The sequence below is a fragment of the Heloderma suspectum genome, chromosome 1, assembly GCF_057233095.1.
Source record: "Heloderma suspectum isolate Gila_16-S chromosome 1, 16-S_ref, whole genome shotgun sequence".
NCBI lineage: Eukaryota > Metazoa > Chordata > Lepidosauria > Squamata > Helodermatidae > Heloderma > Heloderma suspectum.
This window is the reverse complement of record NC_139458.1, coordinates 213212891-213240209: the sequence shown is the minus strand read 5'-3', so window position 1 is coordinate 213240209 and position 27319 is coordinate 213212891. Positions and strand designations below refer to the sequence as shown.

At 43.7% G+C, this 27319-nt stretch overlaps 2 protein-coding genes and 2 non-coding genes across 8 annotated transcripts in view; 1 reads left to right on the top strand and 3 right to left on the bottom strand.

Moving 5' to 3' along the window:
• Positions 1 to 7722: 7722 nt before the first annotated feature.
• On the bottom strand, positions 7723 to 18717 carry EEF1B2 (eukaryotic translation elongation factor 1 beta 2). Its single transcript, XM_084818528.1, has 6 exons — positions 18550 to 18717; positions 13690 to 13812; positions 10854 to 10971; positions 10284 to 10350; positions 9503 to 9628; positions 7723 to 7914 (listed from the first exon to the last, which is right to left on the bottom strand). Exons 1-6 carry the CDS (start codon positions 18627 to 18629, stop codon positions 7760 to 7762), a joined length of 669 nt encoding a protein of 222 aa, XP_084674654.1. The 5' UTR covers positions 18630 to 18717; the 3' UTR covers positions 7723 to 7759.
• On the bottom strand, positions 9869 to 10001 carry LOC146358727 (small nucleolar RNA SNORA41). Its single transcript, XR_014787062.1, has one exon. It is a non-coding gene; the product is annotated as a small nucleolar RNA SNORA41 (small nucleolar RNA).
• LOC146358726 (small nucleolar RNA SNORD51) lies at positions 10711 to 10787 on the bottom strand. The gene has a single exon (XR_014787052.1). It is a non-coding gene; the product is annotated as a small nucleolar RNA SNORD51 (small nucleolar RNA).
• NDUFS1 (NADH:ubiquinone oxidoreductase core subunit S1) overlaps positions 18319 to 27319 on the top strand; it is a 24720-nt gene continuing 15719 nt past the window's right edge. For 2 of the 5 annotated variants that reach the window (XM_084818513.1, XM_084818475.1), the window contains exons 1-4: positions 19072 to 19161; positions 23465 to 23529; positions 25066 to 25157; positions 26757 to 26864. Coding sequence is in view for 4 of the 5 variants with exons in the window: in XM_084818475.1 (XP_084674601.1) it covers positions 23469 to 23529; positions 25066 to 25157; positions 26757 to 26864 (261 nt within the window). In the remaining variant the exon portion in view is untranslated. Of the gene's footprint in view, positions 18667 to 19071; positions 19162 to 20678; positions 21116 to 23464; positions 23530 to 25065; positions 25158 to 26756; positions 26865 to 27319 lie in introns of those variants that run through there. The other 3 variants (XM_084818494.1, XM_084818484.1, XM_084818504.1) reach the window with 3 other exon arrangements.

Below are 27319 nucleotides of genomic sequence, written 5' to 3'. Positions count from 1 at the left end.
AAACAACAGACAGTTGATCACCACACCTTCTGGTCCTTTTCTGTTGCCAAAGTTCTATTCAAACTTCTCCCCCATCTTTCACCAGTTTTGATGCAACAGTTAAAAGGAATAGCGTTACATACATCCCAACAATCCTGTGAGGTAGACTGAATGCTAAGCCAGGTTCTCACCTGCAGCAGAAGGGAGGCAGTGTGGACTGCAGGAGGGTATTACATTCCAAATGCTTGCCTGCATTAAAAATTTCCTGCAGGAAAATGTCTTGCCTGCAGGGAGAGTTAGGCCAGAATCTCCCCTCCCCGCAATCCCCTTCCCCGTCCTAGTTTACCTTTGAACCAGGTATTTTATTTTTTTGCATCACCTCAGCCTACCTTCTATGGCTAAGAAGGGTTGTGAACCCAAATCAGGTTTCCTTGATCAGAATAAGGCACACTATACACTTGAGACACAATATGGCAGCCTTCCCCAACTTGGTACCTTCCAGATGTTTTGGACAACTCCCAATATTTCTGATCATTGGGCATGTTGCCTGGGGCTGATGGGAGTTGCAGTCCAAAACATCTGGTGGGCACCAGATGCTGGTGGAGGTTGCGCTATGGTGTATTCGTTCATTTTCGCAGTGTTTTGGCCAAGGCACAAAGTAAAACTATATAGAGCTTGCTGCTTCGAAGGAAAATACATGTGCACCCTCTGTAGGATATACGAACACTGATGAGCCATGACCAAGCACCAGCTGTTTTTAAATAGCTGAAGGCTGAAAGCAAAAGGTTACACACATGCAAGGTTTTACTAATTTGTACTGACGGCAAATGGACAGGATCATTAATCAATCCAAATATTACAACTTTGGCAGATTGCACGGCCTTTTCCCTTTCAAGCAAAGCCATCCCAGATAAGCAGGTGAAGAGGCCCTGTGATAAAACTAACCAGCCATCTGAAGATGTGAATGCAAGATGTCACAGTTGCAACATTTAGCACCTCTAGCCGGATTCAGAGGGATGACATTCAATTAATCCCTTTGTTTTCCATCTCAGGGCGACAAAGGGATGCGAGTTATCTTCACAGAACAGAAAGACTAGGAGTTTTGTCAAGCAAAAGGTTGCACTACCAAGCCTGAATTTTGACCATATGGAGATTCATGCCATTACTGCTGATCACTCATTCTCTTTCAGAACAGTTAAGAAGTGCTATGGATGTATTCGCACAGGGTTTGTAACCGCATTCGGTTACAGCACTTCAATAGCTAATGTGCTGATCAGAATTAATTCCGAACGGACAAAGCTCCCTTGCACACCCACGGTCCATATACCCACACAATGTAGGTTCAGTTGTCTGATGTAGAATTTGGGATCCTGAGACCCATTCAGCATCTATACCCTCCTAGGGATGTTTCTAATCATAGCAATGGATTTTCCCCAAGCAATACACTTCCCCATAAGTTTCACTAACGGCCAAACTAGATACAGTGTTAATCATGCAATTAGCTGTTGCATGAATTTAAGTTGCAGTCGTGGTGGGGGATGATCTGGATTGGGATCTTGACATGCAGGAGCGGATAGTCTTTTGACCCCTCTGCAGTTCCAATTCAAATCCCCCTTTTGTCTTCTATTTGCCCGCAGAGGAAAGCTTCCATGAGTGTGGGAGGGGCCCCAGTTCAGATCAGGATCATGTTTGAAGTAATGCCCCTCCCCCTCCATGGTCCTGATCCAGTTTGCCCCCCACCACAAAAACGTATAAAAAACCAAATTGCACAATGGCTAATGACACGACGATATGTCTTGTTTGGCTGTTGTAGGAAGTAACTTATAGTAAGATCTTAGCGAATTTAATTCAGGTGACCATCATATCTACTATTGTGGGCAAGAATCCCTTAGAAGAAATGGAGTAGCACTCATAGTCAACAAAAGGGTGGGAAAAGCAGTACTGGGGTACAATCTTAAAAATGATAGAATGATCTCAGTACGAATCCAAGGCAAACCATTCAACATCACAGTAATTCAAGTCTATGCCCCAACCACTGAGGCCGAAGAAGCTGAGGTTGATCGGTTCTATGAAGACCTACAACACCTTCTAGAACTAACACCAAAAAAAGATGTCCTCTTCATCATAGGGGATTGGAATGCTAAAGTAGGAAGTCAAGAAATCACCGGGATAACAGGCAGGCATGGCCTTGGTGTACAAAATGAAGCAGGACAAAGGCTAATCGAGTTTTGCCAAGAGAACACGCTGATCATAGCAAACACTCTTTTCCAACAGCACAAGAGGCGACTCTACACATGGACGTCACCAGATGGTCAATATCGAAATCAGATTGATTATGTCCTTTGCAGCCAAAGATGGAGAAGCTCCATACAGTCAGTAAAAACAAGACCTGGAGCTGACTGTGGCTCAGATCATGAGCTGCTTCTTGCAAAATTTCGGCTTAAATTGAAGAACGTCGGGAAAACCACTAAACCGTTCAGGTATGACCTAAATCATATCCCTGATGAATATACAGTGGAGGTGAGGAATAGATTACAGGGATTAGTCCTGATAGACAGAGTGCCTGAGGAATTATGGACGGAGGTCCGTAACATTGTTCAGGAGGCAGCAACGAAATCCATCCCAAAGAAAAAGAAATGCAAGAAAGCCAAGTGGCTGTCTGATGAGGCTTTACAAGTAGCTCACGAAAGAAGGGAAGTGAAAAGCAAGGGAGAAAGGGGAAGATATACCCAACTGAATGCAGAGTTCCAGGGAATAGCAAGGAGAGACAAGAAGGCCTTCTTAAATGAACAATGCAAAGAAATCGAGGAAAACAACAGAATGGGAAAGACTAGAGATCTCTTCAAGAAAATTGGAGATCTCAAGGGAACGTTTTGTGCAAAGACGGGCATGATAAAGGACAAAGAAGGCAGGGACCTAACAGAAGCAGATGAGATTAAGAAGAGGTAGCAAGAATACACAGAAGAACTATACAGGAAAGATCTGAATGTCCCTGATAGCCATGATAGTGCGGTCACTGAACTTGAGCCGGACATCCTCGAGAGTGAAGTCAAGTGGGCCTTAGGAAGCATTAGTAACAACAAAGCTAGCGGAGATGACAGTATTCCAGCCGAGCTATTTAAAATCCTAAAAGGTGATGCTGTTAAAGTGCTGCATTCAATATGCCAACAAATCTGGAACACTCAACAGTGGCCACAAGACTGGAAAAGGTCAGTTTACATTCCAATTCCAAAGAAGGGCAACGCCAAAGAGTGTTCAAACTACCGCACAATTGCACTCATTTCACATGCCAGCAAGGTGATGCTCAAAATCCTACAAGCTAGGCTTCAGCAGTATGCGAACCGAGAACTACCGGAAGTACAAGCTGGGTTTCGAAGAGGCAGAGGAACTAGAGATCAAATCGCCAACATTCGCTGCATCATGGAGAAAGCAAGAGAATTCCAGAAAAACGTCTATTTCTGCTTCATTGACTACGCTCAAGCCTTTGATTGTGTGGATCACAACAAACTGTGGCAAATTCTTAAAGTGATGGGAGTACCAGACCACCTTACCTGTCTCCTGAGAAACCTGTACGAGGGTCAAGAAGCAACAGTAAGAACCAGAGATGGAACAACCGATTGGTTCAAAATTGGGAAAGGAGTACGACAAGGCTGCATATTGTCACCCTGCTTATTTAACTTATATGCAGAGTACATCATGAGAAATGCCGGGTTGGATGAATCAGAGGTCGGAATTGAGATTGCTGGGAGAATTATCAACAACCTCCGATATGCAGACGATACCACCCTAATGGCAGAAAGCGAAGAGGATCTAAAGAGCCTCTTGTTGAGGGTGAAAGAGGAGAGTGCAAAAGCTGGTTTGAAACTCAACATTAAAAAAACGAAGATCATGGCATCTGGCCCCATCACTTCCTAGCATATAGAAGGGGAAGAAATGGAAGCAGTGACAGATCTTACTTTCTTGGGCTCCAAGATCACCGCAGACGGTGACTGTAGCCATGAAATTAAAAGACGCTTGCTCCTTGGGAGGAAAGCTATGGCAAACCTAGACAGCATAGTAAGAAGCAGAGACATCACCTTGCCGACAAAGGTCCGTCTAATCAAAGCTATGGTTTTCCCAGTAGTAATGTATGGCTGTGAGAGCTGGACTATAAGGAAGGCTGAGTGCCGAAGAATCGATGCTTTCGAACTGTGGTGCTGGAGAAGACTCTTACGAGTCCCCTGGACTGCAAGGAGGTCAAATCAGTCCATCCTAAAGGAAATCAACCCTGAGTGCTCATTGGAAGGACAGATAATGAAGCTGAAGCTCCAATATTTTGGCCACCTAATGCGAAGAGAAAACTCCCTGGAAAAGACCCTGATGCTGGGAAAGACTGAAGGCAAAAGGAGAAGGGGACGGCAGAGGATGAGATGGCTAGATAGCATCACGGATGCAATGAATATGAACTTGAGCACGCTCCGGGAGAGAGCGCAGGACAGGAAGGCCTGGCGTGCTATGGTCTATGGGGTCACGAAGAGTCGGACACGACTGAACGACTGAACAACAACAATCCTATACCCCTCCGTCTCATCCCTGTAATCTAGTCTTGCCCAATCTGCTGTGCACTAGATGTTGGCTGGGAATGCTGGGAATTGTAGTCAAACACATGTGCAGTCTTCCTCAACCTGCTGCCCTCCACAACTAACCCTACCTCTTCTCCCCCTCCCATGGCTCTAAACTCAGTAGAGAACATAGGTCCTATCAACAGAGAAAAGTATTAAATGCATAGAAATCCCCAAACATATTCAACTATATATTCCTCATGCATAACGTAACAGTCCAATAGTCACCATAACGTTTGGTCCAGCCAATCATCACAAGCTTCCTTAGAAAAGCTTATCTGCATATCACCAGACCATGGTCCTGTGCTGTTCTCCTTAACCATGCAGACCCTTGTTTTTTTAAACCCCCCTCATCCTGAAGAGTGAGGTTGAATGGGCCTTAAGAAGCATTGCTAATAACAAGGCAGCAGGAGATGACGGTATACCAGCTGAACTGTTTAAAATCTTGCAAGATGATGCTGTCAAGGTGATGCATGCCATATGCCAGCAAATTTGGAAAACACAAGAATGGCCAACAGATTGGAAAAAATCAACTTATATTCCCTTACCAAAAAAGGGAAGCACCAAAGAATGTTCAAACTATCGAACAGTGGTACCTATTTCACATGCCAGTAAGGTAATGCTCAAGATCTTGCAAGGTAGACTCCAGCAATTCATGGAACGAGAATTGCCAGATTACAAGCTGGATTTACAAAAGTCAGAGGAACTAGAGACCAAATTGCCAATATCTGCTGGATAATGGAGAAAGCCAGGGAGTTTCAGAAAAACATCTATTTCTGTTTTATTGACTATTCTAAAGCCTTTGACTGTGTGGATCATAACAAATTGTGGCAAGTTCTTGGTGGTACGGGGATACCAAGTCATCTTGTCTGCCTCCTGAGGAATCTGTATAACGACCAAGTAGCAATGATAAGAACAGACCACGGAACAACGGACTGGTTTAAGATTGGGAAAGGAGTATGGCAGGGCTGTATCACCCTACCTATTCAACCTGTACGCAGAACACATCATGCGATGTGCTGGGCTTGATGAATCCAAGGCTGGAGTTAAAATCACTGGAAGAAACATTAACAATCTCAGATATGCAGATGATACCACTTTGATGGCTGAAAGCGAGGAGGAGCTGAGGAACCTTATGACGAAGGTGAAAGAAGAAAGTGCAAAAGCTGGGTTGCGGTTAAACCTCAACCCCCCCCCCCAAGATTATGGCAACCAGCTTGATTGAGAACTGGCAAATAGAGGGAGAAAACATGGAGGCAGTGACAGACTTCGTATTTCTAGGCGCAAAGATTACTGCAGACGCTGACTGCAGCCAGGAAATCAGAAGACGTTTACTTCTTGGGAGGAGAGCAATGACAAATCTTGATAAAATAGTGAAGAGCAGAGACATCACACTGACAACAAAGGTCCGCATAGTTAAAGCAATGGTATTCCCCATAGTAACCTATGGCTGTGACAGCTGGACCATAAGGCTGAGCAAAGGAAGATAGATGCTTTTGAACTGTGGTGCTGGAGGAAAATTCTGAGTGTGCCTTGGACAGCAAAAGATCAAACCAGTCCATCCTCCAGGAAAGAAAGCCAGACTGCTCACTTGTTGTTGTTGTTCAGTCGTGTCCGACTCTTCGTGACCCCATGGACCATAGCACGCCAGGCCTTCCTGTCCTGCGCTCTCTCCCGGAGCGTGCTCAAGTTCATATTCATTGCATCCGTGATGCTATCTAGCCATCTCATCCTCTGCCGTCCCCTTCTCCTTTTGCCTTCAGTCTTTCCCAGCATCAGGGTCTTTTCCAGGGAGTTTTCTCTTCGCATTAGGTGGCCAAAATACTGGAGCTTCAGCTTCATTATCTGTCCTTCCACTTGAGGGAATATTAAAGGCAAAACTAAAGTACTTTGGCCACATAATGAGAAGACAGGACACCCTGGAGAAGATGCTGATGCTAGGGAAAGTGGAAGGCAAAAGAGGGACCGACCAAGGGCAAGGTGGATGGATGATATTCTGGAGGTGACAGACTCGACCTCGGGGAGCTCGGGGGAGCTGGGGGTGGCGACGGCAGACAGGAAGCTCTGGCATGGGCTGGTCCATGAAGTCACGAAGAGTCAGAAGCGACTGACCGAATAAACAACAAACATTCACTAAAGGTGCCTTGGATTCAGTGGACTGTTTTGGGGTCTTGCAAAGCTTGCTGCTTGCAAAGCCCACTCAAGGTAGAAATACACCCACGGAGCTCTCTGCAGGCATAGCAGGGGCTTCTGCCAGGAGAGGGCATCCTGGCACCAATCTCCAGCAAGCAGATCTGGGAGTTGGGATTGCCCAGGAAGATTCTAACCAATGACTGAACAGTAGCTTTGTCTAGTGGAATATACGCCTTCTTTAACCAAGGAAATAAAGCGGAAGGAACAGGAACACAGGGGAAAAGACTAAACACCACCCCCATCTCTGCTGAAGCCCCAAGAACTGCACTAGAATGAGAAAGCAGGTGCTGCAAGGAGTCCTGCCTTGGGGTCTCTAGAATGGCTGGGTACAGAACTGCAGCCTCTACAGGCTTTCTAGAAGCAGAGGGACACCCAGAGCACAGGGAAAGAGACTAATTATTTCCCCCTTGTCTCTGCCGGAGCCTGATGCACTTCACCAGAATGAGTGAACGGGGCATGGGAGAGAAACCTGGTTGCTGTTTGCTGCATTGGGTGTTGGGGGGGAGTAGTGATTGGTTGTGCGTTTGGTAATGCATTGGAAAGATTTTGTGCATTTGTCTTCGGCTTACGCATTACTGAGTAATATAAACTGATACTGTGCCTTAATAGTTGATATTGCCTATTGTTTAATTAATGTGAAATATTTATTGTTGGTGAAATGAATTGCTTCCGTTGTTTTGATAATGATGTATTACTGCGCTTGATATACTGATAGGCATTCTTGTTTTCGTATTGCTGCATTTGTTTTGTGAGCTGCTTTGGGCACATTGTGTGGAAAAGCAGCATACAAATTAAAAGTGGTAAGTGATTTCTTATTAACCTACATATCTCACTTGTAAACAACTAGTTTGAGAGGGGAAAATGCTCTATTCTTTCAAGGATAATAATGTAACTCAAACCAATACATTTTTTAATTGCACCTTATGAGAAACAAAACATGAAAAGCCTGGGTGTTGCAATAGTTTTATTCCTGATGCTACCAGGACTTAAATTTTGTTGAAAGCAGCTACATCCATTGATTGTACATAATCTTCAAACGCAGTGATCTTCTCTTCCAACAGATCAGTTCCAACTTTATCATCTTCTACTACACACTGAATTTGAAGCTTCTTGATTCCATAACCAACTGGAACCAGTTTGGCTAGAAAGAAAATAAAACAGGTATTAGAACCAGTGTTCTACTCTCCCTATATTTTTGTAAACTGGTGTTCATGAGGGATGGGTGAGAATTCTGCCCCCCTCTCCCCCCACTCCTGAAGGGGGCAGAAGCATGCCTGGAACAAATCTACCCTGTCTGCACCTGTGTGTATGTGGGGAGGCTAGCAACCAGGTGCCTGAGCTGGAAATCACCCCCTACCCCATCATCTCATATTCAGGCAAGGTGTGTTTTAATTTACTTCATTAGAGCAGAAAAATTATCCCATAAGGGCAGTCCACTCTCCTAGCCTGTCAATGGGGAAGGGGGCAGGGGAGGAGAGAAACAAGGACACTTCCCTTCCCGTTACTCAATCAGTCTCACAATCAACAGAAGGCTGTTTTTGTATTTAAAAATATCTTTGGGTAAGGCATCCTCTATGATGCTTTATAGGGCGGAGGTTTGGGAGAATGACAGTAGGACTGTTGAGAAGCTTCATAAGAGATTTCTGAAATCAATTCTAGCACCCCTTAGGGGGACCCTAGCAACTCTGGTTGGCCACTCCTCTGTTACTTCAAGAATCCATTCTTGCCTACTGAGATTTCATTAAAGGGTCTTGGCCCTACCAACCCAGCAGCTAGTAAGGGTGGCATGCACTAGTGTATAGCCAAAGGAAATACAAAGACAGACAGACAAACCTCCATCCCTTTTCTGCAAGGAGTGGGGAGGAGCTCAATGAAACTGATGGTAAGTTTTATTTTTTACAATATTTATATACTGCTGCTCATCAGAAGATTTCAGAGCGGTGAACAACAAAGGTAAAAGAATAAAAACCAGGCTAAAACTACGACGAATTCCAATAAAGTCGAATTTAATAAACCATGGCTGGTCACACAATGAAGGTGTGACCAGCTTTATCAAACATCTCTGGATTGGCTACAGAGCACATTTCACCAGCACATCGACTTAAAAAAATGTATTACAGAAACTGAGGTAAGGGCTGCCTACATTTGAAACTACTTCACCAAATAAAAAATTACTGTGCATTCCAGCATTGGTCTGCACATATACCCCCGCCCCCTTAACAAACACCACCAAACATCTCCTCTGAAGAGGCACCATCCTGGCAGTGATTTACAGGCACCATCCTGGTAGTGCTCACTCTCATCCCATCTGACTTGCAAATGCAGACGGAAAGATAGCTTCTTATTCCATAATCCAAAAAATCCAGTGGGTGAAGTTTTAGAAACCACACCCCTGCCTCCATCTCAGACTGTGATATGCAGGTGGGTGGTGGCTGCAGTCATCTGGATTCTACGATCCATTCCAGAGTTTTGATGAAACTCTGCCAAAAGTCCATTCTCTGCCAAATTCAGTAGAGAGGACCTGTGAGATTGCACTGATCCACAGCTGTCCTACAACTGCCCATCAGAAGATCCCAAGGGTTTCTCAGCAAGTGGAAAGAGATAAAGAGTGCCACTGCCCTGGGAAACAAGTTCTCTAGACTCCAATTTAAGATCATGGGCCCTTGTCCATGCAAAGCATGTGCTCGACCACTATGCTATAACCTTTCCATCACCAGTCAATTACTTACAAGAGCCCCAAACCAGGCCATCGGCCTGAATGCTTCTGACACACTCCTCCAGTTTGGCCATGTCTGTCTCATCATCCCAGGGCTTCACATCCAACAAAATGGAGGACTTGGCAACAAGAGCTGGTTCTGGAGAAATCAAAGAACAGCTCAGTAAAAACAGCAGAGGAGATTGTTCAAATTAAAATGAGGAACTCAGTGCAAAAACATTTTTGCACGTTCCCTACACATTCCAAAAAAAAAAAAGCACCCCAACAAAAATTATATTGGTTCCAGTTTTCCAGGGAGCTGGTAGTGTAACATACGAAGTACTTCTAAATTTTAAGATGGTCTTAAATTCTCTAACTAGAGTATCACAAAAACCTAACATCTTGTCCGTTACACTGAAATTCTCTTCCCCTGATTGAGAAAGGAGCATTGTCTAGTGTAACTGCTGATTTCCCACAGTTGGAATACTGCAACTGCTACAGTACAGAACAGTTTCAGTCCAGTAGCTGTGGAATTCTGTATTAGTTATTAATGGTCAGTATTTCACCATCAGCAGCAAAACCCAGGAGTAGCTCATAAGCAATCTGTCCTACTGCTTCCATACCACTGCTTGCACACAGCACTGATTAAAATGGGAATTTAACTCCAGGTTTATTAAGATATTTTAGGGTTGCAAGTGGAGGCCGAGTGTAAGCTAGACTATTAATATGCATGGTGAGTTTAATTCATAATGAGCTTAATCTAAGAAGCAATTCAAAGTGAGTACACTGAAAGACCAAAGGGCTGACTAACATACTTTTGGCTTTCTTGGATTCATACTGAGCAAGCCGCTCCTCCCTTAATCTTTTTGCTTCTTCGCTTTCCTGCAGAAAAGAAAAAGATCAGGTTAAACAAAACAAAGTAACTATTTCCATATACTGGGGCTCACTTGGAATGTGAGATTGCTGAACAAGAGATAAGGAAATTTAATCAGGGACTCAACAGGGACTATGGTTTTTATGCACATTATAAAGACTCTCAGTGCACCCTGTGGTTTGCAACTGTTCTTTAAGGGGATGGAATTGGACCAATGGGGCCTAGAACATGCTGGGGCTTAAACAAACCACTGTGGCGATGGTGCAAACTGGGTCTATATGTGCATTACACTTAACCCTTGAATTTGTAAACAGAAGAGTAACACAGTTATACTATAATATTACGTCCATATAGTGATCAGCTACAACTGGATCGTTCAGGTAAAACAAATCATCATTATTTCAGCCGAAAGATGGTGATTTGGTTTTGTTCATCATATCACCAGTTAAAAGCTCAAAAAATCTGCATAATCTGCGCAACAAAAATTGAACAGGAAAAGGTTTCTAGGTACCTCCTCTTCATCAGAGCCAAACAAATCGATGTCATCATCATCTTTGCTATCTCCACCTGTTGTGTCTTCGACATCTGCAGGACCATATTTCCCCAAAGCCTTCTTCAGTCCAGGCAGACTAGGAAAACAGACAGCACTTCATTATTTATAGTGACCTCCTACCAATCCTATGCACTCCTAAAGTAAACTGGCAAAACTGGGATGCAGTTTCACAATCAGTTAACAAGGGCTACCACTTAACTACACTGACATTTCAAAGTCAAGACACCAGATGCCAGTTACAAAGGCACCTGCTGCCCAGCAAGCTAGCTTACTACACTTTGCATACATAACCATCAGAGATGGAGGGCGCAATAGGACACAATCCTATGGCCGCTAGACAGCCATAGGATATTGGTCGGTTCCTGGAGAACCACCTCCTCGCCCCCTCGGATTGGCTCTGGGCTCGTAAGAGCAGTACGGAGCGGGGAAAAGGGGGCATTCCCGGGGGCGGGGAGTGCTGGTACAACGCTTCTTATGCATTGTCCGGCCTCCCCACCCCACACTCAGACGTCCCGTGGCTAGACAGCCGAAATCGGCCATCTACCCATGAGTGCAGGGCAGCTGGAGCGCAGAGGAGAGGATCCCCTCCGTGCTCCTCCCGCCCTGCCTTTGATAGGCGGTCGCCTCAGGGTTCAGATGCAGCCACCTAACCTGAAAGGATTGCTCCCCAAGCAGAACAAGGTGAGAACATGGTGGATGAATGGAGTGCATAACTTCAGACTTTAGGTGTGCGGGGTGTGTGCACTATTTTTGACTGGCCCCATTCATTTAAAGACTCCCTGCAAATAGACGATTGGCACATTGGGGTGGGGAGATTCTAACCCAGCCCTTTGCCTGTTGTGCTGATTTTTATTTGCATGGCATTTTTAGCATTGTGGAGCAACAGAAAAAGATTATTATCCCACCTACAGCCTGAAGTGGTGCAATCCATTCTACCACCCCATTCTGCTGCATGAGAAGAACTAGGACTAAGCAAAATGTATATTATTTCTTTCTACTACCTAGCTTTTCCTGAGGTGTTCTCATAACAAACATACATTTGACCTTAAATTAGGTTCATAGCTGCTCTGGCAAATCGAACATGCTCTTGCAACCAAGAGATCACTCAGGCGGCAATCCTAAACATAACTATGCAAAATTGACCACCTTAAGGCAACTGCAGGGTTCTCTTTAGGCAGGTCTCCATGAGTGTCTCATAAGCCCTAAATTCTCCCAGTCCTGTTTTTTAGTGAAGGATTAAACAGCTCATTAAGTCCAGCAACTGAATAGGGTTAAATGTTTTATCAAAGGCCTGGAGTTTGCTTAGATTTGCTTCAAAACTTAAAAATATACACATCCGAATGCAGTGCTAGACAGAACTCTTTTTTAACTTAAAGAAGTACAAAACACTTTTAAAGCTTGAGGAGAGTGCCACCTGGTGCTTGAAAGTATAGTTTGGGCTATACAACACTGACTCTTGTGTATTCATTATAAAGCCACAGATTTTTGAAGAGCAGTAGTTAACAGCTAAGTAGAGCCCCTGTTTACATTTTTACTGTACAGAGAATAATCTAGATCGTTTTACTGCAGCCACTGCTATTACTTTCAAAAACAATTTCTTGGTAAAAAGTGTCTGTCATCCCTAACTTCCCTAAATATTGATTTAGAGAATCTCTTGAGTCAAATCCTTATGAACAAGAGATTAAGTGATATCAAAAGCTGTATAATTTATATGCTGCTCAAAGTGAAAATTCAGTCACCACAGTATTGTGCTTAGTGTTTGAGAAGACACGAAAGACGGGAGAAACTACCCCATTTTCATCCCAAGGTGGTTTGTACAGAACTAAATTGAGGGATCAATGATGGGGCATAGAAGAGATACTGCAAGTGAAGTACCTTTCTTAAGGAAGACCTCAGTTTCCAGGAATAGCATCTTTCATGAGCAATAACATTCTCTAAAAAAAGAAATGAATATTTCACAATTTCCCTTACAGGTAAGCCTTGCAGTTGACATTAACGTAGCTTAGCTTCAGCATTTGATATTCACACTATCTTCTCAAACACCATTAACAGAAATGAATTGCCAAGAGGAAGAGCTTTCTGTCCCTTTTCTGCTAGCCCCCAGCAGGCCCACTAAACAGTTTTGCAGGCTAGTAACCTTTGTGAGTTTATTTACAAGGCTGTGTTAAACGTATCAGGCTTTTCTACTACTAGATTTATTTCATGCCCACAAAGTGACACTCTTCTACATAAAAAATGTGACCTTAAGTGATCAACGGATATTATGGGCACGTAAAATGCCAGAACCGGGCTGAGGGATAGTGCATTACACAAGCTTGCCCTGATATTATCTGTACAGTAAACCATTCAATTAATGCAATTCTTACTGATGTGCATTTTCCAAGTACTTTTGAAACTGGAAATTTTCTGATGTCCTAAACCTACTGGGATCTGATTTAGGTTTAGTTTATCTCATTTTAAATTTACACCCCCCTCCACTTCTCTCTGCATTTGTGGTAAAAAGGAAGCATGTATATAATATGGTTTCTAAAGCCCAGAAAGAAGTTAATCACAACTCTGAAACTGCTTAGTTCAACTGGCATTGTATGAATTTATTATATTACTAAGCTTATGAAACACTGCGTTTTAACAAATGGGATATTTTACACTCCACATTGCTGACTGGTGTCGTCATACAACTATCCAGGCCAATGAACTTCTAAAGTAGTAACATCTTTCATTTCACTGTCTGGAAGAAAGACTGACTGCAATCCCAACACAAAAAGTAATAGAAATGGCACAAAGTGAATCTTACCTTGCTTTTTGTTTCTCATAGGACTTAATGTGGTTGTACCATCGGAGGGCATGGAAGAGCTCAAGGGGAGGGGGAGCACCAACTGCTTCAAATATTGCAACATCCGCCTGGGATGGGACATACCTACAAGATGACAAATCCATGGTAAAATGGGTTTTATTTAGCATAACAGCATAAGTATTATAAATGAAAAATAATCACAATAAGCCATTCAGGTTTACTCCCAAATGGTAACCAAGTTCTACAAAATTTGAGGAGGTATTCTAATGACAATCTTTCTTTTAACCAATTCTGTGACAATCTTTCGGTCAAACAGAAAGTGAAGATAGCCATGCTGGAAAAATTCCCCAAAGAAAATGTCCAAAATCTTTACCATCATAATTCCTTTACCAGGCCAAATCAAAGATCACAAAATACCGTGCAAGCTTTTGAGTTCTCCTTGCTTGATGAAGAGTTCTGGAGAACTCAAAAGGTTGCACAGTATTTTGCGACCTTTGAGTTTGCCTAGTGAACATGTTATGATGATATGGATTTTGGAAATTTTCTTTGGGAATCTTTCATTTGATAGCATATGTCCTTCAGAAACTCTAAATACAATAAAGCTGTTCAAACTGAAGTAATTGTTCCAAACCACCTTCCTTCCTTCTGTACTGTTCATACACTGACCCTGTTCACGCATCATGGCGGCATGTGGTTTAACCCACAATTCATGGGGACAGTGCACCACCCTTGTTTTCTGTAAACAACCTCTGATTGATGCAAACAGAGGTCGTCAGCGTAACATTCAAACTCAAGACAGATGGGTTCTTAGATGCTCAACAACCCAGTGTGTAACCCAACACCAACCCATTGGTTAACCCCTAAACAACCCATTGGTCTGGGTTTGCATATCACACTGACAACCTCCAATCACACTGATCAGGTTATTTACAGAAAATGGAAGTAGCTCGTGTGTGGCACGCACCCGCCAAATTATAGGTTAATTAACAGTCCCATAGTGTATGAGCAAACTTGCCCCAAACTAGATGATCATGCTTGGTTAAAACCACAAGGTTATATTTATGGGCCAGAATTCTCCACGGCTGTCTATTGAAAAAGGAACTGAACAATCTTACTCTGATCATAGATCTGTGTAGTCCTGCACCTTCTCACTTTAAACTCCTTTCTCAGGGACTCAGTTATGCAATCACTGGGAACATGGCTATTTGAGCACTTGAAAGGTCTGCCTATTGATCATGAAAGCAAAATGAAACCACCATGTTCAGAGGCAGTATACCTCTGAATACCAATGCCAGTGAGAAAAATTCATTATTACACACAAAATTCAGTTCTTGAACTTCTTGGCAAATGCTAAAAAAACACCACTTACAGTGGCATTCTAAGAACTGAAATGCCCAATAGAGATGCATGCAACTACTTCCCCACAGGCTGAAGAGCTCATATGAGTAGGCTTTTGAGGTAGCTACGTCTTCAGATGGTTGTGCAAATAGGCTTTCAGTAAGAAACAAAAAGGAAGTCAAGATCATGAAGGGTTTCTTAGAATAGCTCTCCATGTGAATGTGACCATAAGGCAATTTTGCCCTAGAGCTATTACCGTTACCAGCTGTAAGAGGGCCAGAGTAGATGTGATATTAAGCATTTGACTGGCCCTTGTGTGCTTGGTTTCTGTTTATTAAATAGCAGTGGCATCACCTTGATCTAGACTGGAAGTGCAGCATGAAGAAATGGTTCATTTCCCCCTTTCTCCATGCCATGGTCCTGATCCAATTACCCCCTGCAGGTGCTATTATTGAGCAAAATAGTAGCAGGTGTTTTTGACCCTTAAGTTCTCCTCTACAGTCAGGGGCTATTCCAGAGATTAAGTGCACAATCCTATGGATTAGAGATTCTGAATCCATAGGAATACCTCTTCCTATGCCCTGCCAGGCTAAAGCTGGCTAGGCAGGAGGAGCGGCAGAGGTGATCTCCATCTCCCCGGCCTCCAATCTCCTGTATTTTCACTAGATGGGCTTTTCAGCCCATTTAGCAAGGGCACTTCAGAGGGGGAGGGAAGCACGCTCAGGATAATTCATATCCTGGCCTCTTTGGTCTCCTCCCTTCCCCTCCCCGCCCACTGAATGCCCCCTTTCCTACTCCTCCAAGGTTGTTTTTCTGACCTCAGGGAAGCAGTCAGCGCAATTATTTTCACACTGCTGTGAGGGGGATGGGACTGATCCCTGATTCCCCCTTCTGAGGTTGGAGTGCTGTCCCCAACCTTGGAGGGGTTTCCAGAGCCATCCTATGGTCCCTGGGATGCTCTCCCACGGATCATAAGATGGCTCTCTAAGTGGTTTGAGGCAGTGGTGTAACTATTCCCTCACTGTAAACACCAGGTCAAAAAACACTTCTCAATGAATAAACAACTGCTGTAAAAGTTGGTCTCCCCACTGGCTCCTTTTCCCTACTAATTCAGTTAGTCCTAGACTTTCGGAACTAATACTTCTGGGTAGGGCAGACTGTACCCCATCACCCAGAGAAGCTACAGAAGAGGCATGAGCCAGGAAAACCACTTCTCTCAACCCCTTTATGCATAATAAAATAATATGACTTTTTTTGGTAATATTTGTCTCAGTATTTAAAAATTGCAAACTACCTTGGGTGCCTCAGCAGAAAGGTGGTATAGGAATTATTAAATCACTAATACTTATGTATCTTAATGGGCTTTTGAAAAAATTACAGGATAATGTAGATGAAGCACTTTGAACATTCTAAAGCCCTGTATAAATGTTTATTATTAAACTTTCTCCCAGCATCTCAGAATGAAGTGCCTCTGAACATGGGAAGTTCCATTCTTAACTCACATGGGTGGCTACTAGCCACAACTTCAGCAGCACTGCTAGGCCTGCGCCCATGGCATCAAGTCTATTCCCCAGAGCCCTAAGTGTCAACTGGTGCCAATGGAAGCCTAGTTCACTCAGCTTAATTGATGTGTAGGGGGCAATTTTCAAGGGGGATTGTAGCTGGGGACGGAAGGGTCAATCCTCCCTTCCCCGCATGCTGCAATACCTTCCCCCAAATCCCCCAACATGGCAATGAAAAAATCTTTCCACTGGCGCAGAGGGGAGAGTTAACTAAGCTTAATTTCTGAACAGGGGCAGAAGGGGGGGATATCAACTGGGAACAGGGGCAGAAGGGGGATTCCCCTCTCTGTGTGCTGTGGCTCCCCAAAATCCTCCCACCACATGGCAATTAAGCTTAGAAAAACACCTTCCATTGGTGGCAATGAAAACGTTTTTTCCTAAGCTTGATGACATGGGACTAGGAGCATTTTCTGCCAGGAGGGAAGGAAAGAGAGAAAGGGGAGAGAAGTGTATATATCAGGTGCGGGGATGATGAGTGGGCAAGAAATGAAAAAAAGTGTGTTTTGGTCTCCTGAAAAGTTAAACTATCTGGACAGGAGATCCTTCTCCAGGTACCCCAAGTGTGTGTAAGGTCCTGGTCTTTTGTGTTTGTGGTGTGGCTCCTCCTAATCTTTGCATGCCTTAGATTGTGGAGTATAGAGAGGTGGTACACAGCCTGCTTGCTTGAATCTTCCTATGTGTGTGGGAGGGTTTGGAGGAAAAGTCTAAAGTCCCTGCTACAACCCCAGAAGCTACAGAGAAAGAGGGGAGAGTGCCATTGTTCCACCTCCTCATCCCCTTTCTAGGTTCTCTCTGTCTCCTCCCAGTCCTAGCTCCATACTTCCTCTCTTTGATCCCACCCCCAAACCTGCCAGTTCCTTGTTTCCTTCCAGTCTTCACCCTCTATTTTCCTTGATAATCTTATTTATAGCAATTGCATCCCACCCTTTAGCCAAAAAGGCTTCCAAGGCAGCTTACAAAGTTAAGAAACAGGACAGTCCCTGCCTGCAAGGCTTACAATCTAAAGGACTCCACACAAAAGGAAGAGTGGGGGGGGGGAGCAAAAAAACAAAACAAAAACACACACAACGTCCTTACCCTTTTCCTCTAACCCACTCCTCCCACCATTTTGAGCCCCCCCATGGAATTATGACTCACTTGATTTTATTCTTAAATTAATGGAGTTAACGATGGTTGATGAATGGGGTAATTAATAGAAGGGGAATTCATTACATTTTGGAACAGGATCTGGGGAAAAACTGTGAAGTTAATTGGGGGGGTAACCTTTTGGATTAGCAGTCTTGACAAATTTTTGAAACTCCATTTTGGTGCAGAAGTCACCAATTTTAAATGTGTGTATGTGCAGAAAAGAGAGAAACCTGCCAGCCACTCTCTGTTGCGCTTTCTCCACGCTACTGCAAATTAATTCCAATTAAAGAGAAACTACTGATTTGGGATGATCTGGGGCAGGCAAGGTGCAAATTAACGTTAGAATTTATTTCATTTGAAGTGATTTGGATGAGAAATTAATTGGCCGGGTTTGCTTTCTGTGAAATCTAAACAACCCTAAGTAATTATTTTTAAATATGCATACATAGACCCAAATTATCCTGCACATTTTTTAAAATCAGTATTTGAATCCTATGGTCCTGAGCCCTGAATCTTTTAAGTGCTCAGCAAGGTCCCTGGCCACAAGAGCTGCCTGTCTTCTTCGGCGGATAACGTTACAGTCCTAACAACCACCATCTTTGGAGGGGCGGGGTTGTTTCAGAATACTGTGCGTTAAGTTTCTAGCCCTTATTATATCGCGCTGCGCAGGCCTCCTGCTCAACCTTTGCCGCACGCTCCCGTTCGGGATTACTTGGGAAGCAAAGGCCAATGAATGGCTAACAGGCCTACTCTGCTCGAGGCGGGCGGGGAAGGGCCCCCTTCTTGCAAGGGTCCCACAAGGCGAGGCAGAGGAAGACTCGCGGAAGCTCACCCCTCGATGTAGCTCTTATCCGCTAAGAAGGCGTTGAGGAGCTGGAGCCCCGCGGAGGATTTCAAGTCCCCAAAACCCATGATGGCGCCGAAGCAGAGAGAGCGGAGCAGCGAATAGGTAGGTCAAAGTCCTCCAACCCTCCGACCAGCACAAGGCCGTCCAAAAGAGAGCGCGTTTTGTCCCCTCGGCCCTTATATACCCACAGAAACGGTAGCCGGATCCGTCCGCAGAGGCGGGTGATTTAGTACGACGTATCCCTCCGCCGCGCAGGCTACGATAGAGAACGCGCACTGCGCCCAGCCAACGGACGCGCCTCTTCTTCCCGCGTGGCGGTAGAGCAAACGAGGTTTAAAGCCGGAGGGTAGAAATTATAATAGGAGGACGTCGTTATTGCCAACGTCACCGAAGGCGGAGTTTTTTTTCTGATTCCCCCCCCCCCCCCGCAGGAAAGGAAATTGCGTTAGTTTTTTTGTCAGCTGGTCTGAAGAGTCGAATATTGCCGAGCGCGTCACGGAAATTGCCGACACCGCCGCCATCTTCTCGCCAAGGAGAGCGTTCGGGCGGCGGCGGCGGCTTGGGTCGTTAGGGCCGGAGCCCCCGGCCGAGGAGGAGGTAATACGGGCGCGCGCGGCGGGCAACGCACAGCCTTAGTGGGGCTTCTCTCCTCTCTCCCACCGCCGCGAAGGGGAAGCACGGAGCGCGTCTCTGTGGGCGAAGACGGGGTCGCTCCTGCTGGCACTCGCGACGCCCTTGGCTGGGGTCGCCGCCTCGGCCGCCTCGGCCCCCTCAGCCCCGGCGGTGGGAGGGAAGGCGCCCTTCCGGGCCTACTCCTGACCTTGCTCGTGTGGGTGGCCCACCGTTGTGAAGGGAGGCGCGCAGCCCCCCTCCCCCGTCAGCCCCCTCGTGTTAATGCACCTGCGTTAAGCAGCCTCGTTCTCTTAAAAACCACGGGGTTTTGTGGGCCCCGTGAAGACGAACAGGGTTATTGTCTCACCAGCTTACCTTCAGAGCCGTTCATCAAGTGCATTATCCTCAGTTAGCAGAGGGAGTACAGAGGGATGCAGTTGTAAACAGTAGGGCCGGAACGACTTGAAATGTAAGGGGTCTGCAGCGCAGAAACGTGCCCAAGAGCGGTGACCGATTCGCTGTAGCGGCAGTTGGTGGTAATCCCCTCTAACTAATAGAAGCCCACCGTCCTTATTACGCCTGCATTGAATAGAATCAGATTTCCTGATAAACTCAAATACAGCAATGGAACACCGGAACTTCCCTTTGAAGTGTTTTATCGAAGTGTCATTACAGCAGTTTGTTCTGGGAGATTCTTCGTGCCATCCTAACCGTGCTTACTCAGAAGTGAGTTCAATCAGACTGCCTTCTTAGTAAATGTGTTTAGGATTGCTGCTTGAAATGCCCCCTCATTGCCATTTTTAAAGTCAGATTTGTGTTGTCTTGCATAAAGGCTCATCTGTTTGCCCTACGTAGATGGTAGAAGAGCATTTCAGGGCATCACCTGCTGATGCATAAATATGCTACATGTAATAGAACAGACAGCCAAATTCAGTCCCCTCTTTCTTTCAATTATAAGTATTTACTGGCAAGGTTTATAGGACTGGTCCAGGATTGAGATTGAGATCTTACCCCTGGGATGTTTCTTATTCTGGAATATTTTTCACCCTACTCTACTGCAGTTCAAGTGTTCGTGGCAACTAGCCCTTTAGTCATGTGCCCTCTTCATTCGGTTGTGCATACTAGATGATGAGTACAAACATGCTACTGTATCTTTTTAATAATTGCATGGAAGAGAGCTTTTCAACAGGTGCAATATGACAAGTGCTGTCTAATGTTATACTGTGTGAAACTGTATAGACTATGCTTAACTTTAAAGTTTTGTTGTTCCGAGTTCTTTGCAATTTTGCAAAAGCCGTAACCAACGAAAGAAAAGACAAGCTGTCTCTGCTGACATTCCCTCTTTTCATGCAAGATCACCGCAGACGGTGACTGTAGCCATGAAATTAAAAGACGCTTGCTCCTTGGGAGGAAAGCTATGGCAAACCTAGACAGCAGAGTAAGAAGCAGAGGCATCACCTTGCCAACAAAGGTCCGCATAATCAAAGCTATGGTTTTCCCAGTAGCAACGTATGGCTGTGAGAGCTGGACTATAAGGAAGGCTGAGCACTGAAGAATTGATGCCTTCGAACTGTGGTGCTGGAGAAGACTCTTACGAGTCCCCTGGACTGCAAGGAGGGCAAATCAGTCCATCCTAAAGGAAATCAACCCCGAGTGCTCATTGGAAGGACAGATACTGAAGCTGAAGCTCAAATATCTTGGCCACCAGACGCGAAGAGAAAACTCCCTGGAAAAGACCCTGATGCTGGGAAAGATGGAAGGCAAAAGGAGAAGGGGACGGCAGAGGATGAGATGCTAGATAGCATCACCGATACAATGAATATGGACTTGAGCGCACTCCAGGAGAGAGCGCAGGACAGGAAGGCCTGGTGTGCTATGGTCCGTGGGGTCACGAAGAGTTGGACACGACTAAACGACTGAACAACAACAACAACAAAAGGTGGGAGCCCTGCCTGCTGTTGCATCTGGTCACTCTAACAGCCTGCTCCTAGGACCATAGGGACTAAGGGGACCTAGTTGCTGATAAAAGGGAAGTTTTCTGTATGATCTAAAAGGAAGTTTGTAGACAGTGTGTTTGGTCTTGGCAGAATTTGTTTGAGATATTTCTGTGCCATTAAAAACTCCTAACTAACTGACCTATATTCCTACATATGCAGAGTTTTTGCATAGGATTGTGCTGCCAGCTGCAGGTTTTTTGTGAGGTGGGGGCTGTTGCTAAGGATGTTTTTTAGCTCTCTGCTTCTTTCTGGGACAACAAAAGTTGTTAATGCAAATCCTAGCACTATCAACACTATCCTTTTTGTACTGGTGCCCATTGTAAGTTAAGACATCGGTTTGCATCTATCCATCTGCACATCATGTTCAGAAGGTAGTTGTGGCTAAGTCATGTTGCATAGCAGTGTGTAAGGATTACAAAGGATATTGTAAGCTATATATGAAATCAACATAGTCATCTGTTGCCCTGGATCCCCTCAGATTGCCAGAACAGTCTGGACATGTCCCATTAATACAAGTTTCCTTGGGGTGCTTGGAAGGGTGTCTGCATTTTCAGAAATACTACCTTAGATTTAGCACCTTTGCTGAGCAGTGCAAAACTCTCCAGTAGTAGCAACACTTCTGGAAGTAGTTTATTAGTAAATCTGCAGAAAGCACTAGGGCAAACATGCTTCGAAAGGGACAGCAAGAACAGAATGTATATTAACTACTTCTAGCCTTCCAGCTGGAAATAGTTGAAAGGGATCATCTTCTGTATTCTGTGCAGGGCAGTATGAGAACAATTCCTAGTATGAAGTGGGGGAAATGAAGAAATAGTGCAAAGAGAAGTAATAGCAGGAGTAAATATGGTATTGGGGGTGGGGGAGTAAAGTCAGTATGAGAATACAGACCAAAGTACTTAAATAGTGATGGGTATGAGGATGGTTGAAAGTAAGTGCAAAGTATTTGCAGAACTGGGGAGTTATCTAAATGTAACCATTTAAAAACTTGTTTTTAATTTGTTATCTCAAGTAGTTTGAAATTCTTTATGTGATTCTGGCTCAAGAGCGATATTGTACATGATTGATTAAGGAATGAAGCTATAAAGTGGAAACAAGCTGAGATGTGTTATAACAATGCTTACTGCATACACACATGCTGTAGTTTATATTCCCAACTTTTAGGGTGCAATCCTATGCATGTTTAGACAGAAAAAAGTCCTACAACTCCCAGCATGCCCCAGCCAGCTATACTGGCTGGGGCATGCTGGGAGTTGTAGGACCTTTTTTCTGTCTAAACATGCACAGGATGATAGTTGTTGTTTTTCAGTCGTTCAGTCGTGTCCGACTCTTCGTGACCCCATGGACCATAGCACGCCAGGCCTTCCTGTCCTCCGCTCTCTCCCGGAGTGTGCTCAAGCTCATATTATGCATAGGATTAAGATGGGTTAAAGATAGGGTGTTGCACCACTTCTAGGTTTGTGATGTTTTATCTTCCAGACATTGCCTCTCTCATGCCCCATTTTTTTCCATCCTGAAAGATCTGAAGGCACAACTATGTATATGTGGCACTCCTGGGTCTTTCTGGTTTTCAGAGCACAGGACACCCAACTCTTTGATTTGAAAAATTCTAGCTGTAAATCAGTGTGTGTCCACACGGTAGATTAGTGCTTGACTGTCATGGTAGCCAGTTCTCATATGATACAGGGTGGAAAATAATATGTATGCTTATTGCATGGAGGCAAATCACAGAAGTATTAAGCCATATGTATTGTACTCCAGATCCACAGGATGTCCTTCTGCTTCAGATTTCCAGTGTCTTTAGTAGAATACCTACAATACCAATGTATATGTGTATGTTTACATGCAGAGTACTTACATTAAACATTGAGTTATTATGCAGAATTTGGATGTTTGTTATATAGTTGCTTAAGAATAAATAGTAAAGTATATCAGAGTGAATCTTGTGTTTGTGACAATGGGCAGTATCCAATGCTATACATTAGTAAATTACCTCTAACACAAGGGCAATAGTGATAGCTGGCATGATGGGATTCTCTGGAAAACCTGTTGGTAACACGCTATTGGTGCTGCCCTAGAGGTCATTTATGCTAGCACAATGTAACTTACGTTACTACTAGGGCCACATTGGATCCTGCCCCATAGCTGCTTAAACACTGGAAGTGTCATATGCTTGATATAAAAAATACTAAGTTACAAGCTTGACTTGATCTTCTTCAGTTCTTTCCATCCTAACTTAGAAAGCTATTGCTTGAACCTCATCTTAGAGCTTAAATGTTAACATTTATTTCCAGCACCATGCTGCGACTCCCTACTGTCCGCAGGGCCTTAGCTGGTGTCACTCAGACTAAGGGATGTGGTAAGTGGCCTTTTTATCCTTGTATCCTGCTTTTATCCTGCTTCCATTTTTGGTGTAACATTCATTACTGAGCTAGTGGTTCACAAACCTTGTATTAAGACCTTGAGGCTGATCATGGGAGTCCTGTGGGGGCTACGAACATTTGATGTTGGAAACAGCATGTCAGGATCTGGGACTAAGAGGTGGGTTTTGAACAAATACGCATTCCATTGATGAATCCTGTTAGGAAAATTTTGGAGGAGTAACTCTTCTGTTTGTTCATAAGGCTGTACTGAAATCTTCATTCAGCCAATGGAAAAGCTCAGCTGGATCAAAAGCCTCCTGCTGACAAAAGCAGGCTTTTGCTGGATCCAACTTATAATGAAATTGTCAGAATAACCTATCAGAAACAAGCATATGGTAGGAAGCAGAAATCACTTTTAAAAAACTGAATTTAATGCACGTTTATAAAAATATATGAGAATAGGCCTTGCTTTAATGCTCAGGAGACGCATCCACCTTTGGGCTGTGTTCTCTTGCAGTTTTCTCTTTACCATCTGTGGTATAAATACACCTCACAAATAATACCATCCTAGGGAATTTAGAAGACCTTTCCTCTCCTTTGGTAAAGTCAGTTTGGTAGGTAAAATCAACAAAATGTTGCATTTCATGTTGGTTATTACCAAGGTCCTAAAATACTTCATTCACTGTGCTACTTCTCAGCATCGAGATGGCTGACAGTTTGAATTCAGATTAGGTTTTTGGCAATATGTGCTTGGGCTCTCTGTTCATCCTTACCAATGTGCTATTAGTTAGTGCTAGTGAATCCAACATATGTAATGTTACTTTGAAACACAATAAATTACCAGCAATCACACATCCAGTTTATAAATTTTATAAACAACAGACTTTTAAAATCTGAATTGTTTTGGCATAAAATGCTGGCTTCAGTCACAAATGAGGGTATGCTACAGCACCACTTTATAAACTGAGCCAAAACCAATCAGGAGCAGACCAGAAACAAGCCTTGGGAGAATAATTAACAATCAGATCCTCTGTTAAACAACCCATCAAGCCACATTAATAAACATTACGGCTTGTTTCATTTCATCCTTCACATTATATAGATTTCAGCTGATCAGTAAACATCAACCCCTTAATCTTTCTCTTTTGGAGGTTCTGTTCAATTGCCAGCACTTAACTGAGGCTGGCCTACTGGCATGTTTCTCCTTCATGTGAAGAGACCACAGTCTAGCACATGTTTGCTGAATTTAGCAAACAGTCTAGCATTGTGCTGAATATCAGCCAGGTGCTCCTTAGATCTTTTCAGGAGAGGTCTTCCAGTTTCACCAATGTAAAAGGAGTTACATTCTAAACACTCAGTTTTACAGGTAGCACCCTTAATTGAACTTTGCCCTCAACGCAGATTGGATGTTGCTGGTCATTTATTGCGGTTTGGAGTGGTGTGTCATGCACACTGCATCACCTGTGTATTGATTTAATGTTCCTTTGAGCAATAAATAAATTCCAAGTCTAAATTCTATTCTTGTCTTTCAGTACGCACCACAGCTACAGCAGCCAGCAACCTGGTAGAGGTTTTTGTTGATGGGCATCCTGTCCTGGTACCGCCAGGAACTACAGTACTTCAGGTAGAATTAATTAGGGCTCTGTATCCCTTTCCACTTCCACTCAGATTTTTGTTATAAAGGTGATAGTTGATTGATTCTATCTTGGTGTAGATTTTAAGTAGCTTCATTTTTTATTAGGAATCTATATGAAAAGAAGCCTCTTCATATGTGTAACTCTGTTCCGTTCTCTGATAATCAGTCCCATGACTACATTTGAGTTGGCATATGGTGTTGAATTACAGTTGTGTTTTCTTGGTTCCTGTCAGAAGCTTTAGGATTATTGCCTTGCATTTTGTTTTGGGGGGTTTGTCCCACGCTGACCTGGTTTGCATGTAATGACAACCTATTGGTTTAATAACAGATGGGTTGTCATGCATGAGTGGGTTTTCTGCCTGCAGTGTGCCTGCCTCTTCTACTTTACAGCACAACCCATGATTAGTTCCTTCATAGGTTGTGCAGCATGATGTGTGAAACCGGACCCATGGTTTGCTGTTTGGTTAATCACTGGGTTGTGTAGCCCCTAAACAACCCAGCGGTCCAGGTTTGGATGACACGTACAGCAACCTATGAAGGAGCCGATTGTGGGTTGCCGAGTAAAGCAGCAAAAGCAGGCCCGCTGCAGGCAGTGCATCCCTGATAACCCATCACTTTAAAAAACCAATGGGTTGTCATTACTTGCAAACAGCCCCTCACTCTTCTTCCCGGACTTTTATTGAGGTGTTTGGAACAGATCTCTTGAGATGTTTTGCTTTTCCCTTGTGACCTCTACAAAAAAAAAAAGCATAACAACTTCCTCTCCTTTGCTGTATTACTGATGACTCAGAATACTGCATTTGCAGTACTTCTGCCATTACTGGTCTGCAGAGAGAGGACATTATGCAGTGGTATCCAGGCCTTTTAGAGCTATATGGTTATGGCCTAGTATTTGCAGAAAGGTTAAAACAGAACAGCTGTGAAGAATGGAGACAAAAGGAGTGCAGTTTGGAGAGCGGAGTATGTACCCAACTGTAATGTTAGAATTTTTGGAACTGTCTAATGTTGTATTTTACGTAAACTCATTTCTGCTGAGTCACCATGTGCTCTCTGTATGGTATGACATAATGCTAGAGTGAGCCAAGAGTTCATAGGTTGCCACCAACTAAGTCTCCAGGGCTACTGCAATGACCCATTTTATGTTCCACGGTATTATCTTGCAGAGCTGTTGGTACTGAAAACACGTAATCTGCTGTGACAGAAATCACAGGCAAGGCAAACCCAATATTTCTGTGCAAGTTAGGCTTCTGTATGTGGTACCAATCTGAAAAGCTCCCTTTGGTCTGGAAGTTAAACAGTACAGCTTATGGTTTACATTTACATCACTTTATCGTTTAGACTCTCCAGTGCCTGCTGAAATATTCCTTCAAAGTAGATTGGAGCTTTATTATAGAAGCATGTATTTATAGCAGAGTGTAGTTTAGTAGTACAAACCAACTGCAAAAATTTAGTGTACTGGGAAGAAAATAGTACAAATTCTTACTCCTTGACATTTTATAAACGGAACACCATGTTATATAGAAGCAGTCTAAACAAAAAAAACCCTAAGCTGTTCCTTGACACTTCTTTATTTTGTCCTTTCTCTAGGCATGTGAAAAAGTTGGAATGCAGATCCCTCGCTTTTGCTATCATGACAGATTGTCTGTGGCTGGAAATTGTAGGATGTGTCTTGTGGAGATCGAGAAAGCCCCCAAGGTTATTAAAACATATAACTTTGTCAAAAGTTGTTGTGTTCTAGATTAGTAGAGGTCTGTAATTTTGCAGAGGTAGTGGTGAAATTGCTTGCATGTAAATAATAGTGTTAATACATTACTGCTAGCAGCTGCTTTTTAGCATTCTAAACATTACATTCACCTACAATGTAATCATAAAGCTTAATTGCATCTTCTGTTATAGACACATGTTTATATTCTTCCAAAAACACTTTGTCATAAAGATTTGGCTGTTCATGGGACCTCAACTTCTGGTTTTCATTGAGAAGAACTGTTGTGAGTTAATCTACCATTATGTCTGTTGAAGTCAGGGGAAACATCTGTTAGCTTCAATCAGTGATAAACAGTGTTGGTAGCATGCATTTTCATGAGCATATATACAAAGTAAAGCAGCAACATGTTGCACACAACCCAGCAAACTATCTAAAACCTGTTGTA